Source organism: Ranitomeya imitator, chromosome 3, assembly GCF_032444005.1.
Source record: "Ranitomeya imitator isolate aRanImi1 chromosome 3, aRanImi1.pri, whole genome shotgun sequence".
NCBI lineage: Eukaryota > Metazoa > Chordata > Amphibia > Anura > Dendrobatidae > Ranitomeya > Ranitomeya imitator.
The window spans coordinates 578,948,619-578,965,192 of record NC_091284.1 but is presented as its reverse complement, the minus strand read 5'-3'; the positions used below and the strand labels follow the sequence as shown (position 1 = coordinate 578,965,192).

Sequence of the window (16,574 nt, the reverse complement as noted above, 5' to 3'; positions counted from 1 at the left end):
CACACAAAACTCCAAAAATGGGCCAGACAAAAGTATTGGCACCCTCAGCCTAATACTTGGTTGCCCAACCTTTAGCCAAAATAACTGCGACCAACCGCTTCCGGTAACCATCAATAAGTTTCTTACAATGCTCTGCTGGAATTTTAGACCATTCTTCAAACTGCTCCAGGTCCCTGATATTTGAAGGGTGCCTTCTCCAAACTGCCATTTTTAGATCTCTCCACAGGTGTTCTATGGCAGGGGTCCCCAACTCCAGTCCTCAAGGCCCACCAACATGTCATGTTTTCAGGATTTCCTTAGTCTTGCCCAGGTAATAATTGCATCACCTGTGCAATGCAAAGGAAATCCTGAAAACATGACCTGTTGGTGGGCCTTGAGGACTGGAGTTGGGGACCTCTGTTCTATGGGATTCAGGTCTGGACTCATTGCTGGCCACCTTAGAAGTCTCCAGTGCTTTCTCTCAAACCATTTTCTAGTGCTTTTTGACGTGTGTTTTGGGTCATTGTCCTGCTGGAAGACCCATGACCTCTGAGGGAGACCCAGCTTTCTCACACTGGGCCTTACATTATGCTGCAAAATCTGTTGGTAGTCTTCAGACTTCATAATGCCATGCACATGGTCAAGCAGTCCAGTGCCAGAGGCAGCAAAGCAACCCCAAAACATCAGGGAACCTCTGCCATGTTTGACTGTAGGGACCGTGCTCTTTTCTTTGAATGCCTCTTATTTTCTCCTGTAAACTCTATGTTGATGCCTTTGCCCAAAAAGCTCTACTTTTGTCTCATCTGACCAGAGAACATTCTTCAAAAATGTTTTAGGCTTTTTCAGGTAAGTTTTGGAAAACTCCAGCCTGGCTTTCTTATGTCTTGGGGTAAGAAGTGGGGTCTTCCTGGATCTCCTACCATACAGTCCCTCTTCATTCAGATGCCGACGGATAGCATGGATTGACACTGTTGTACCCTCGGACTGAAGGGCAGCTTGAACTTGTTTGGATGTTAGTCGAGGTTCTTTATCCAACATCCGTACAATCTTGCGTTGAAATCTCTTGTCAATTTTTCTTTTCCGTCCACATCTAGGGACGTTAGCCACAGTGCCATGGGCTTTAAACTTCTTGATGACACTGCGCACGGTAGACACAGGAACATTCAGGTCTTTGGAGATGGACTTGTAGCCTTAAGATTGCTCATGCTTGATCACAATTTGGTTTCTCAAGTCCTCAGACAGTTCTTTGGTCTTCTTTCTTTTCTCCATGCTCATTGTGGTACACACAAGGACACAGGTTGAGTCAACTTTAATCCATGTCAACTGGCTGCAAGTGTGATTCAGTTATTGCCAACACCTGTTAGGTGCCACAGGTAAGATACAGGTGCTGTTAATTACACAAATTAGAGAAGCAGCACATGATTTTTCTAACAGTGCTAATACTTTTGTCCACCCCCTTTTTTATGTTTGGTGTGGAATTATATTCAATTTGGCTTTAGGACAATTCTTTTTGTGTTTTTTTCATTTAAGACAAATTAAATGAAGATAATAATACCAAAGAATTTGTGTTTTCAATCATTTTCAGGAAGAAACTGAGTATTATCTGACAAAATTGCAGGGGTGTCAATACTTTTGGCCACAACTGTAGAACAACTGTATTTAATCTTGTACATCTGCTTACCACTGTTGCATAAAACACAGATATAAGGATGATACACGAATGGAATATGGATGGAAATCAGACTTTTATCAGTTTTTCATACACCTGTGTGAACATAGTCATACACTTCACATGTTAGATGGCATCATGGGTATTCTCTGATGGCTTACAGGTGTACTACAAATAATTGTGAAAGCCAATTTACTAAAGGGATCTTGTCAGGTCCCCAAACACTACTAACCTGCAAATATAGGGATAATCTGCAGGTTAATAGTGTTCAGGAACTGTGTGGCAGCCACATTGAAAGTGCGGCATCCAGGTTTGAAATTACCCTAATTTCTCCCGGCACTCTCTCTTTCAGTCAGAGGCGTGCCGACACTTTTCAGTCACTAGAACACAATTAGCGGCAGTTGTAAACACGGCCTGCCACACTGACAGCCAACACTGCACTAATACGCTACAGACACAGCTGTCAGTCAATGTTCCAGGTCGATCTTACAACTGCCCCTCACTATATACTGAGTGGTGACCTAAGCCATGCCGACCGAGCCTCTATGACTGAAAGCCGGTAGCTTCCAAAAGTAATAAATATATTCTTTTTTCATGGTTGTTGCACTTTCAGTGCGCAGGCTTCACAGTTTTTGGACTACTACTGACCTGCAGTTAAACCCATATCTACAGATCAATAGCGTTTGGGGACATGACAGGTTCCCATTAAATTCCTCTTGAGGAGAACCACACACATTGCAAAAATCGATGCAGTACAGAAAGTACATATTCTCTTAGGAAAAAGGGGCTGAGGCCTTTTTTCCACACATCAGTCATATTCAGTCATTTTTTTTAAGCTTAAACCACACACAACTGATGCAAAGTTGTGCACTGTTTTGGCATCCATTGCTGGATCAGAAAAGGCAGCATTCTGAGTTTACATATCTGACTCTTCTACCAATTTAGTAAAACAAATGTTCGGGAGTCGGGACGGACGCCCAAAAAATCTGGATAGCCAGAAAAATGGAAACAAGCCCTTACTTAAAGGGAACCTGTCAGCAGTTTTGGCCGATAGATACAGCCATCACCTTTCAGGGCTGATATATAGCATTCTATAATGCTGTATATCTGCACCCAACCCGACCTGGAAGAGAAGAAAAATAACTTTCTTATACTCACCTGCGGAGCGTTCTGGTCCGATGGGTGACACTCTTCTTGGTCCGGCTACTCCCATCCTATGATCGCCATCCTCCTGCTTGCTTCGTGTGGATGACGCAACCCCCCTTGGACCAGACCGCCTGCAGTTATTTTTTTTCTCTTACAGGTCAGGTTGGGGGAAGATATACAGCATTATAGAATGAGGTACAGCTTCTATAATGTAATGCTGTAGATAAGCCCCTGATGTATCCTGAAAGATGGGAAAAAGAGGTTAGATTATACTCACCCAGGGGCGGTCCCACTGCGGTCTGGTCCGGGGCCTCCCATCTTCATAGGATTACGTCCTCTTCTTGTTTTCTTGCCACGGCATCGGCGCAGGCGTACTTTGTCTGCCCTGTTGATGGCAGAGCAAAGTACTGCAGTGCGCAGGCGCCGGGAAAGGTCAGAGAGGCCCGGCGCCTGCGCACTGCAATACTTTGCTCTGCCCTCAACAGGGCAGACAAAGTACGCCGGAGCCCCAGCGTGAAGACAAGAAGAGGATGTCATCCTTTGAAGATGGGAGGCCCTGGACCAGACTGCGACGCCCATCGTACCGGACCACAGCGGGACCGACTCTGGGTGAGTATATTATAACCTCTTTTTCTCATCTTTCAGGATACATCGGGGGCTTATCTATAGCATTACAGAATTCTGTAGATAAGCCCCTGATGTCGGTGGGCTTAGCTCATCTTCGATTTTGGGGGTGACAGGTTCCCTTTAAATGCTACAGTTGTGTGATAAAGTGTTTGCCCCCTTCCTGATTTCCTATTCTTTTGTATGTTTGTCACACAAATCTTTCTGATAACCAAACAAATTTAAATATTAGATAAAGATAACACAAGTAAACACAAAATGCAGTTTTTAAATTAAGGTTTTTATTATTGAGGGAAAAGAAATCCAAACCTACAGGGCCCTGTGTGAAAAACTGATTGCCTAGCCGCCCCCCCCCCCTTAAAACATAAATTAACTGCTGTGGTTTATCACATCTTCAGGAACCAGAGTTTAAATTCCCTAGAAAACAACCAGCCCTGATTACTGTCACACCTGTTCTCAATCAAGAAATCATTTCAATAGAACCTGACAAAGTGGAGTAGACAAAAAGCTCCTCACAAGCTTGACATCATGCCATGATCCAAAGAAATTCTGGAACAAATGAGAAACAAAGTACTAATTGAGATCTATCAGTCCCCCAGGTGTTGACCCTCACTGCGCTGGTATGTTTGGTCACCTCTACTGTTTTATCACCAACATACTGATCCTAGAACACCCTAAAGCACAGAAATGTACACTTCACTACCTGTGTTAATTCAGTATTTTTTAAACAGGTTAACAATTATGCTTTCACATGAAATGGCACAAGAACTAAATAATTCTTGCGGCATTAACCCTACGTGAAGGTTTCTCAATGAACTGTTACATCAAAAGATGAACTGTATAGATCGGCAAAAGAAACAAGCAGAAAACTAACTGGACAAGGACAAAGAGGATACAGAAAAAAATCCTCAATTACAGAATTTAGTGACCCCAAACCATTTTTTAACATATTGGCAAATAAAGTAATGCAAACAATGTCCATGGAAAAGATGTCTCTTGCCATTACAAACACTGCACTGACAGAACAATCAAAAGGAAACACACAGATCCTGTTTGCATAAAACAGTACAGCTTAGACATCCCACAAACTTCCATGTCTTTCCACAAATTACCGTATATGATTTCATGGAAAAGACAGGAGAGAAGGCTAAAAGTGGTACAACACTCAGGCTCCAAGCCCCAGTGGTGGGTCTATGGACACAGAAGAGCGGGTGTGCTTCGCCTTCACAAACACCTATTCAATTCGACAGGAATTATGGGAACATCGTCTGATCAGCTATCTCGACTGTCTGTAGCCTCAGTGCCAGTGGTCGGAGTCTGGGGGGAGTAATTTCCATCTCAGCCAGTAAAGAGGCTAGCATCACCATAATGGCACCCAGTTGTTAGTGAGGACAACCAAGACAGAGGTTTTTATGGTAGCAATAATATACTCAGCTCTTCTGTAGCTCAAAAGTTTGGCAGTCACTTTACATGTGCAAGTTTTATATGAAAATTGTGTCCTAACTTTATGGTTTAGAGTCATCACCATCTTCTACTCCAGTTTGCCTTGCATGTGTTTCTTAGACGGTATTTCAAGGACTTTCAAAATAGTTGCCTTTCCCTGTGTTAGGCCATTAGTGGTGGTTTTTCTCCTGGACAACCCATCTATCATCTGATTCAAGGCCTATAGTGCTCCAGTGAGCATCGGCGTCCCGAAGAAGCATTTTGCGAAACGCGCGTCGAGGCAGAGGGACGCCGAGGACACAGCACGCAGCACACTATAGGTGATTAAGTCTTTATTTACTTTCTATTTAACACCTTCTTTCTATGTCCATTACATTACTATGAGAAAGTTTACTTATTTTGACTATGTCAGCCGCTAAGCACTGCTGTGCTAAGTGACACTATTAGACACAATTGCAGGTTAATTTTCAGCCCTGCTTTTTCCTATGGGCATATGACATTTTTTCGCTTGTGGTGTTTAGCTACATACCTTATACCAGAGATAGTTGTGCTACCATACTATAGTTATCTGTTGTCCTATGGATTTTTAGTCCCTCCATCTTTTATTTTGTTATTGTCATATATATATTTTATATTGTCTTCAATAAAATCTATTTTTAGTGAAAAAGTACCACACTCTTTTTGGTATTATATTCATTTTCAGTTCCAAAGATGTGATGTTACAGCTCTTCATAACCCTAGAGTCTCTGCCATTTGTCTCCCTACCTTGTATTTGGTAGTTTCACCAGAGGCCAGACTACACAAAATTAGATTGTTGTCTGTTACCATGGAGAACACATAAAACATATAGGTGTCAAATAAAATGAAAGGAAATTTTAAAATAAAGTGGCTTTAATAAACATTGTTATATCTCATCAATGAAATCTGCCCTATTGAGGGCAGAGCAAAGTACTGCAGTGCACAGGCGCCGGGAAAGGTCAGAGTCCCAGCACCTGCGCACTGCAGTACTTTGCTCTGCCCTCAACAGGGCAGACAATGTATGCCTGTGCCGGAGCCACAGCGCGAATACAAGAAGAGGACGTCATCCTATGAAGATGGGAGGCCCCGGACCGGACCGCGACGCCCATCGGACCGGACCACCCCCCCAGGTGAGTATAATCTAACCTCTTTTTCTTACCTTTCAGGATACATCGGGGGTTTATTTACAGCATTACAGAATGCTGTAGATAAGCCCCTGATGCTGGTGGGCTTAGCTCATCGTCGATTTTGGGGGTGACAGGTTCCCTTTAAGTGAATTCTCTGTGCCGGGATATGCATCTTGGATGAAACTCTCACCAGCTCATATCCAAGCCACAATATTGCACACTGTAATTTTGATTTTTATAAATTAAAAAAAACCTAAAAAACAAAACATCAGACAAACATGTGGCACACAGATTGTAAACTATCAGATCTATAAAGCCACATTCACAAGGAAATATTACTTACTCACACCAATAATATAAGCTCCTTTTTCACATTCTTGAAATAGATTCCAATTTTCGCTCAGTTCAACAGTCAATAAATAACTATGTCTCAGAGGGTAAAAATACATAATTCTTGCAGCTTTTAATGATGTCACCGCATATACACATAGCTTTATATCCCAGCAATACAAAGTATAGTACAAATAGACACCCAAGAATTATTCCCCTATTCTGGTTATGCAATATTTTTCTAAAGTTGCAGCTGGCATGTTCCTTAAAGGGAACTTGTCACCTCTTTTTGCCGCTATAAGATGCGGCCACTGCCTATCGGAGCTTATCTATAGCATTCTGTAATGCTGTAGATAAACCCTGGTCCGATCTGAAAGATAAGACAAACAAGTGACGGAAAGGTCAGAGACCCGGCGCCTGCGCACTGCAGTACTTTGCTCTGCCCTCAACTGGGCAAATCAGTACGCCTGCGCGGCACGAAGCAAGCAGGATGACGACATCGCATGAAGATGGAGGCGCCAGGACCTGCGACGCCCATCGGACCCGACCGCCCCTGGGTGATTATAATAAAACTTGTTTTTCTTCTCTCTCAGGTCGGACCAGGGGCTTATCTACAGCATTACAGAATGCTGTAGATAAGCCCCGAAAGGCAGTGGCCGTATCTTATAGTGGCAAAATGAGGTGACAGGTTTCCTTTAACCCCTTTCTGACCTCGGATGGGATAGTACGTCCGAGGTCAGATCCCCTGCTTTGATGTGGGCTCCGGCGGTGAGCCCGCATCAAAGCCGGGACATGTCAGCTGTTTTGAACAGCTGACATGTGCCCACAATAGCGGCGGGTGGAATCGCGATTCACCCACAGCTATTAACTAGTTAAATGCCGCTGTCAAACGCTGCCAGTGGCATTTAACTAGCGCTTCCGGCCATCAGCCGGAAATGAGCGCATCGCTGACCCCCGTCATGTGATCGGGGGTCAGCGATGCATCGGCATATCAACCAGAGGTATCCTTGAGACCTCTATGGTTGTTGATGCCAGATTGCTATTAGTGCCACCCTGTGGTCGGCGCTCATAGCAATGCAGGAATTCAGCTACAAAGGAACAATCGGAGTAAAGTTTGGAATTTTTTTCACCACTTAAGATAACAGAGAACCTAGACATGTTTGGTGTCTATGAACTTGTACTGACCTGGAGAATTATAATGGCAGGTCAGTTTTAGCATTTAGTGAACCTAGCAAAAAAGCTAAACAAAAAACAAGTGTGGGATTGCACTTTTTTTTTGCAATTTCACTTCATTTGGAATTTTTTTCCCGTTTTCTAGTACACGATATGGTAAAACCAATGATGTCGTTCAAAAGTACAGCTCGTCACGCAAAAAAATAAACCCTCGCATGGCCATATTGACGGAAAAATAAAAAAAGTTATGGCTCTGGAAAAGAAAGGAGCGAAAAACAAACGCAAAACTGAAAAAAGCTCCGGGGGTTAAGGGGTATGCCAGCAAGGGCAGGGTCCTCTTCCCTCTGTACCAGTCTGTCATTGTTAGTTTGTTTACTGTAAGCGATATTTGTATTTTGATGTAACCCCTTCTCATGTACAGCACCATGGAATTAATGGTGCTATATAAATAAATAATAATAATAATAATAAAAGGGAACCTGTCCGGTCCCTCATGGCCTCCAATCCATCAGCATTCAGCTATGTGTGATTAAACTCCCTCCTTAACCAGCCCTGTATAACATAATTCAGTTAAATAAATGCTTTAAAAAAAACATTCACAACCTCTACTTTCCTATGACAATGATATTATATGATGGCTTTGACTAGTGTATGGAGGGTTAGTTCCTCAGACTAGTCAGCTCTCTTTCCATGTTATAGATCACATAATTTGCACGGACGGCGTGATTGCTGCTTATGTAAATCTGTGCACGTGAGCAGCTCATTCTGGCAGCATCACTACATCTCTGAAGTAGGCTATGTGTATGCTTCCTGGCTTCAGAGGCGCTCACTGCGCATGTACAGAAGTTTAGAAAATGGCTCCCGGGGTGCAGTATTATTATGTAAGTGAGCATTAGTATTATTGCATGGGGTAAATAGAACATTATTATTGTTTGGGGCACAAACAAGAAAATGATTGAATGGACGCATAAAGAGGAAGATAATTATTATATGGAAGTGCAAAGAGATACAATTATTGCATAGGGCACAAGGAGGGACATTATTGTATAGGGAGACAGATGTAATTATTGTATAGGGACACTGAGGGATGTAATTATTGTATAGGGACACTAAGGGATGTAATTATTGTACGGGGGTGCAAAAGTGGGACAGTGCAAAGTGGTCCTGCTTTCTGCATTGAGGCACAAAGAGTGCTTTTACTGTGTGGAGGCATAATTCGTATGGCGGCATTATATAGAGTCATTCTGCTGAATAAAGTTAACCATGGTGGTAATATGTGGTCACTGTGTGGCAATATTATTTGCACCTTTTGTTGCGGCACTGCAGGTGGCAATGGTGTTAGTATAGTAGGTTTTGTTCAGTAGCAGTGTAGTGGTATATTTACTAATATAGTGGTATTATGTGCTAACCGTTAGACTGTGTTGCTTATATATTTGTTTTTTATTTTTTTGTTTGTTTTGTGTATTTGATGGAATGGCAAGAGAGACATATCTCCTAACAGACTAACGTAGGCACACAAAGTAAAAAGTGGAGGCTGTGAAGCCCAAATCCAAAACGTGCGACTTAAAACCCAACAAAGAGCATTGAGTGCCCAAAATATCCATTGACCTGAATATCTAGAAAGCAGAGCACAAAGAAATACAAACCATGAAATGCACCAAATAACATAGATAAGTAGTAATGAGTATGGGTTTATACACTGAAATTGTCATTTGCTTTTTTTCTTTGCTGCCACAAGGTAAACACAACCCACGAAACACAGCACAACCCTAACATGTTTCGCCTGGAGCTTACTCATAGGGAATCTATTTGTATATTAAATCTTAATCTCATGATACCTAGAAATGCACGGATCAATCTTTCTTTTAATAAACTGTATCAAACAAAGGCAAATGTAAAATCAACTTTAAAGGGACACTGTCACCTGAATTTGGAGGGAACAATCTTCAGCCATGGAGGCGGGGTTTTGGGGTTTTTGATTCACCCTTTCCTTACCCGCTGGCTGCATGCTGGCTGCAATATTGGATTGAAGTTCATTCTCTGTCCTCCATAGTACATGCCTGCGCTGTGCAAGATTACCTTGTGCAGGCATGTACTACGGAGGACAGAGAATGAACTTCAATCCAATATTGCAGCCAGCATGCAGCCAGCGGGTAAGGAAAGGGTGAATCAAAAACCCCAAAACCCCGCCTCCATGGCTGAAGATTGTTCCCTCCAAATTCAGGTGACAGTGTCCCTTTAAACAAATATATACCTATATATATATATATATATATAGATAGATATATATAGATAGATATAGATATACTGTATATATAGTAAAAAAAACACAACCTAATAGAATATTTCCCAACTATGGCTGCAATTCTTCAGAAACTGACACATTCCCATGTGTGTATAAAATAGAAGCTGATCTGGGTCATTCTGCTGCTGAAAGAAGAGATAGCTATGCTCTTGGCTATCGTGGAAGCTCCCTCCTCCTGCAAAATATTGGACAAGTGACATGAAACTATGTTCACACAGATGTGGAATAGATTTGGACATTGTGCATGGAAGGTGAAATCAAGGGCGTGGGGATGCATTCATTGTACATATCACATCTTTCCACATGGTTCCTGAATACCAGGGGAAATCTTTCCAAGCCTAATTTTTTTTTTCTTTGTTTAATATTTTTTCCTTCTAATTTTTCTCCCTGCATAGAGAAAGCAAAAGAGCTCCTCCTTATGCAATAATCCATCCTATGCGACCATAATTACATTTTTTTCTTCCCCACTGGGTGTTTAGTACAGGTATACCCTGTGACTTTAAGTTTCTCTTTTCAGGCTTATAATTACTCATTCCTCCTGAGAATAGAAATCAACTCTATACACAAACTTTCAGGAGAGTCCAAGATGCAGTGTAAAGCATGGAGAACGAACAAAAAAGCCTAAACCTCTGGTAAGGTGGTGGATATTGTTCTTCAGCCAACAATGAAACTGCGGAGACAGATTATAGTACTAACGTAATGCAGCAAGGCTTAAAAGCAGACGCCACAAAATAAAAAAAGGTGTATCCTAGATTATCAATGGGAGAAAACTGCTCAAAGCATTTGGGAGCTTCCCATAAAACATGGCTAGAACAGATAATGAATTCCTGGGACAGCTGTACATAAAAAGAGGACTGAGTCACAGCTGAAGGTAATACCTACTCATGGCATACTTTACATGGATCACAAATGCAATATATCCCACTATGTACTCCCCTGCCCCCATAGGACATGACAATTCTTAGGATAACTGTATACCACAGGGACATGCTGCACATCTTTGGGGAATTTCCTCAAAAATCCTACTGATCTCACAGCAAGTTATAAGACAGACTGAAGAAGCAGCTCAGCCCTCAGATATAGTCATCTGTATGCCAAGCCACCTACACAGACATCAAAGAAACAAGTCATCCGGCTAAGGAGAATGCTGACACAAGAAGAGGCAATACCAGCGTCCATGCCAGCAAAGCTTTGAATTCCTAGTCTTTTAATGAGGCACTAGAACATGCAGTTTCTTGTAGACAGCTCCCATTTCTATCTAGATGCATAAAAAGCATCTATGAAGAATGATGTAATAAAAGGTTACAATTTGGAAGGACTATATGTAAAAGATATACCGTGACAGTACCTATGAATCTGACACCATCCCAAAAATATTCCTGTCACCGTTAATAGGCAAACTCCATATTGCAGACCCCATCTCACATTACTAGACATTCTAGCTTCTGCTTAAATCCCCCAACCCCCATCCTAAACAAGTGTTGTCATTTTACAACATGCCAAATGTGGTGCTATAAAAACATGCCAGGAATACAAGCATGGACGGAAGGAGAATAGATACAAAGTATCTACTACAGTAACAAGTAGGTGAAAACAAAATACTAAACATAAATATTTACTGTACAGGTGTTCAATAACTAAATATTACCATCTAAATAGTACAACGTGCCCTTTGACCACTGGGTCAGACTGTGTGATGGTCTACAGTACACGTGGAGTTGTAAGATTAGGCTTCAGTTACCCCACCAATAAGGTCAGGGACCCCGTGTGTCGAATTCTGCGATGATGCTCTATCGCAGTCACCTAGAGCAAGCGGTGAGCAATTGTGGATTATACACGTGCATCAATAACTTGCCATTTCTATTAGACCACATACACATGAGCATATTTTTGGCTCAAGTGCTGCCTGTGAAAAATGTGACAGCGCTCAGTGACATGTTATTTATTAGAGCTGTTCAGGTGACAGGTTTTTTTTACGGACCGAAAAAAAAAAAAAAAGGAAATTGCAGCATGTAATAGACTTCTCTGTATTTCGGATGAAACTCGCCTTCTCTAGTCTATGGTTGCACAAAAAAAAACATCAAATCAGATCCCATACAGATCAGCTGTACAGCACCCGATTTGTATGGCTACATTACAATTCTATGACATAGGAAACTGGATTTGGCTTTATAAACTTCAATGACCTCAGACCTCTAAAAACGGATACCATATGGATTACATACAGATGAAAAACGGACGTTTTATTTGGATAAACATCACTTTTTTTTTTTTTTTTATATACGCTTGCATGATCTTAGCCTTAAAGGAATATCGTGGCCCTATAAACTCAAATAATCCAAAAATATTTAACCAAGAAAAAAAAAAAAAAACAGTGGCTAATAAAACAATGTAGTCACAAGTACATTAGTGATCAATGACCAAAACTGCACAGAGGAAAGCATACAATAGTACAGAAGCATCGGGCAAGTCCACTGCGGATAGGGCTGAAAGGCTTCCCTACAGCACTACCCTCCACATGCCATATACCGTCAGTGGTCCTACATGAGAGAAGACCCTTACCAGCTCTGGTGTGTGGCTCTCTGCCTCCAGTTCAGGCTCCATTGTAGCAGCAGCATCCTTATACTGCTGAGGAGACTCGATCACCAATTCTTTCTTGACACTCTTGGTCGTGCCTGTCCTGTTTTGCATCTTCAGTGAGCCACGGTTCCAGTAACAGGTCTCCCAAAAAATGTCACAGTGCTTCAATAAGAGAGAACATGTCAGAAAAGCGGAGGGAGTGGGAAGTGCCTCTCCCAGCTTTGGAAAGTCTCAAAGCAGGAAGAAAAAAAAAAAAAAAAAAGAACAAAAATTGGAGAGTTCTTTTCTAGAGAGAAATCCAGTGCAGTTGTGAGCCAGCCTCGGAAGGGGGCTGGCATCGTGTCCGGGCTGGGAAAGGAGGCTCTGCTTTCAGGACACCAGGCTGTGCATGGTGCCCGCTGGCTCAGCCCGGGGCAGATGTGCTCCTCACAGCAGCATGGCTTTGTTTTATGACCTAGGCTGGAGCTCTCAGACAATCAGACGGGTTTTGTTCTTTTTTATGAGAGATGACAGTAAAAGCTATGTATAAGAGAACGCTACCTCGCTCTGTGAAATGTGCACACCCATGTAATCTGTTACTAATCACAAGGGAGGAACATTACACCAACTTCTTCAATTAAACTGGCTTAGCTCCCAGCCAATGACTCTATGTAAAAAATGCCATAGCGAGCACCTGTGCGGGAATAATACTGCAACGCTACGGGTTCTATTAACCGCAAACGGAATATCCACCTTAGAATTAGACAATTGTAATTCTACACGAATAAGTCTCACATGAGCAAAACAATCTAGATTACACAAAGTGGCTTCATTATCGCACCCTACTGTTGGGGAACCTTTCCTTGGAAGTCTGACCTGGCATTGTTTTCTGGACACTTGGCGTAAACAATTAAATCTTCCCCAAAAATGTACACTGATCACTATGATCCCATCAGAGCTGAGCTGTGTCGCCGTGTGAATTACCATTAGAAAAGCCTTCTGTCCATATGCTCTACTAGGCCATAAGGCGGTAACACATACAGCAGAGTGCCAGGCCCTGGTGTCAGGAGAGCTGCCTACAAAAGAGTTTTGTCATGGTTGGATAACCTCGCCAACATTTGGCCTTCATCACAATGATCTGCATGCAAGACCAACCAATCGATTGAAACAAAAACCACATATACCCTGGACCAAGCTCCTACCCTCGCAGCCATAGAAAACACTTTTGGGGATAGGATATAGTTGAAAATTAAGTTCCTATCTAACGTAAGATAAAAAAAGTTAAAGTCAGAAGGAATAAAATTATGTAAACCCCTATCCTATGGCTGTAAGGTAAATATAGGGCAACATGGTGGCTCAGTGGTTAGCACTGCAGCCTTTTAATACTGGAGTCCTGGGTTGAAATCAACATCTGCAAAGAGTTTCTATGTTCTCCCCGTGTTTGATTGAATTTCTTCCAGGTTCTCCAGTTTACTCAGACTCCAAAGACGTACTGATAAGCAATTTATATTGTGAGCCCCAATGGGGACAGCGATAATAATGTCTGTAAAGTGCTGTGGAATTAATGACGCAATATAAATAAGAAAAATAAACATCAAATACATCGTACATACATCATACATCTAGGAATACATAGACCGCAGAAAAGCTCAGTACGTAAGGCACTAATAAGAGCATCACAGGACACAAATTACCCCATTTACCTCTATATGAAATCAACCCTGTATATAAATATGGTGAAGGCCCTATGCCCCTCTAAGGGCGTGTATAAGGCTCTGTACAAAACACAGCTATAAATACTTGTACACATGAAGCTTACAGGGGTTCCTGCACATAGGGCCTAACTAGCTGATCGGTGGGTGTCGAACCACTAGGACCCGCATCGATCAGATTGGGAATTTATTTCATCCCATATGGGGAACTTTCATCCCCGTTACAAAATGGTTGAGGTCAGACTCCGACCACCTCTCCATTCAGTCTGCATCCACAAGGGATGATCGTGAGCACTGCCGCTCCATTCTGACAGGGAGAGGAGTAAGGGTATGTTCACACGTTCAGGATTTCCATCCTTTTTTTTTCCTGACTGTTTTTTAAAAAACTGCAGCTCTTGGCAGAAAACGCAGGTCCTTTTTTTGGTCCTTTTTTGGTCCGTTTTTGATGCGTTTTTTGATGCGTTTTTTGATGCAGTTTTCTAGCCAGAGTCTGTGTGTTTTCTAGGAATTTTTTTAGGGTTAAAATGGCTGAAAATACCCTACCCCTACCCCTACCCCTAACCCTACCCCTAACCCTACCCCTAACCCTAACCCTACCCCTAACCCTACCCCTAACCCTACCCCTATTCTAACCTTAGTGAAGAAAAAAAAAAAAAAAAATTCTTTATTTTTTTTATTGTCCCTACCTATGGGGGTGACAAAGGGGGGGGGGTGTCATTTACTATTTTTTTATTTTGATCACTGAGATAGGTTATATCTCAGTGATCAAAATGCACTTTGGAACGAATCTGCCGGCCGGCAGATTCGGCGGGCGCACTGCGCATGCGCCCGCCATTTTGCAAGATGGCGGCGCCCAGGGAGAAGACGGCCGGACGGACACCGGGACGCCGGGTGAGTATAAGGGGGGGAGATTAGGGCACGGGGGGGGGCATCAGAGCACTGGGGGGGGGCATCGGAGCACTGGGGGGGGGGCATCGGAGCACGGGGGGCGGGATCGGAACACGGGGGGGGGGCAGCCACACTCCGCCCACGCACTTCCGCCCGCTCCCCGCACTTCCTGCTGCAGCGGTTCTGCACATCAAACCGCAGTAAAACCCGCAGATATATTTTTGATCTGCGGGTTTTACTGCGGTTTGGACCTCACAATGGAGGTCTATGGGTGCAGAACCGCTGCTGCTCCGGAAAAAGAATTGACATGCTCCTTCTTTTTTCCGGGAGCTATTCAGCGCGTCTTTTTTTTTACAATTTCCGGACCATGTGCACAGTGTGTCCTGTTTTCCATAGGGTACAGTGTACTGTACCCTGCATGCAAAACCGCCGCGGTTCCGCGGTAAAAAACGCACTGTGTGAACATGGCCTTACCCATTCTGCCGATCAGTGCAAGTCATAACTTGTTTTCACTGGATAACAAATGCAGATGAAGGACCCCAAGATGACTGACTTTAATAGGTGGCCATATGCAGACCATGCAAGAAACAGTCTTGTTTCCAGTTCCATAGTGACATGAACCAAGCAGATTGAATTTACAGCTTTGGCATAGCAGAAAATCCTGGCGTTACAGGTATAGAACCTTCAGAAGAAGATGAAGGTATCAAAATGTGGATCATGGGATATGACACAAATATTCTAGATAAGCCTCAATAGTATGAATCCATAAACCATACACCATCAGTCATAAGATGAATCCCTTTCTTGTCTCTATTCCAGCACAAACACACACATTTGTTTACAGCTCGAAATAATAGTACCATAATTCAGAAATCTCGACACCGCCAGCACTGTGACAGCTGGAGAAAAGGAATCCCTGTCCCCATTATGTCGGGTTATTTATTTAATTAGTGCGATTCTTCGGCGGCTCATGGTGCATGACGCTGGTGTCAACAGTTCACTTTTCACGTTCAGTTGAGCAGGAATGTTTCATTATTTCTCGTGATGATCTATATATACAGCAGACGCAGGGATGAGCTCATGACATAAGATTACTGAATCATTCCCTAGGTGAAACCCAGTTGACAGAATTGATTTCTTAACATTGCAGGTTTTAATCTGTAAAGTGTTCACCAAGACCTTATGCACCCACCTAACACCTACTCCCCAAACTTCTCATTTACGTAAGTGCTCAACAGTAAAAAAAATATACTTTAAAATAATGTTTATTTGGGACTTTGCTAACAGGTTGTCAGGATCTGATCACACTAGCGAAGTGGCAGTGACATATGTTGCCAGATTCGTCCTGACTAGTGATGAGCGCAAGTGCGCAGGTAAGCACCAGGTGCTGGAGTGACATCTTCGAGTCCCCACGGTCTGCATAGGAGGATTCCCTGTGTATGTCAGGCAATTTCTGCATGTTTTGTGGCTGTTTAACAGCTGCAAAACATTCAACCGCGAGCACCTGAACATGTCCCTCAAGCACCTGCCATACTTGGTGCATACCCGAGCACCCTAGGCAAACTTGAGTGACGAGTACTTGAGCTCATCACTAGTTCTGA

The 16,574-nt window shown here is 42.7% G+C and overlaps 1 protein-coding gene across 11 annotated transcripts in view; it reads right to left on the bottom strand.

Annotated features, from left to right (window-relative positions):
* DOCK9 (dedicator of cytokinesis 9) overlaps positions 1–16,574 on the bottom strand; it is a 350,201-nt gene that overhangs the window by 216,394 nt on the left and 117,233 nt on the right. Inside the window, exon 1 of one of the 11 annotated variants that reach the window (XM_069757998.1) lies at positions 12,377–12,540. The exons of 9 other annotated variants lie outside the window; for them this stretch is intronic. In XM_069757998.1, coding sequence (XP_069614099.1) covers positions 12,377–12,505 — 129 coding nt within the window. In that variant the 5' untranslated portion in view covers positions 12,506–12,540. Of the gene's footprint in view, positions 1–12,376; positions 12,541–16,574 lie in introns of those variants that run through there. One more of the 11 variants, XM_069757991.1, reaches the window with a different exon arrangement.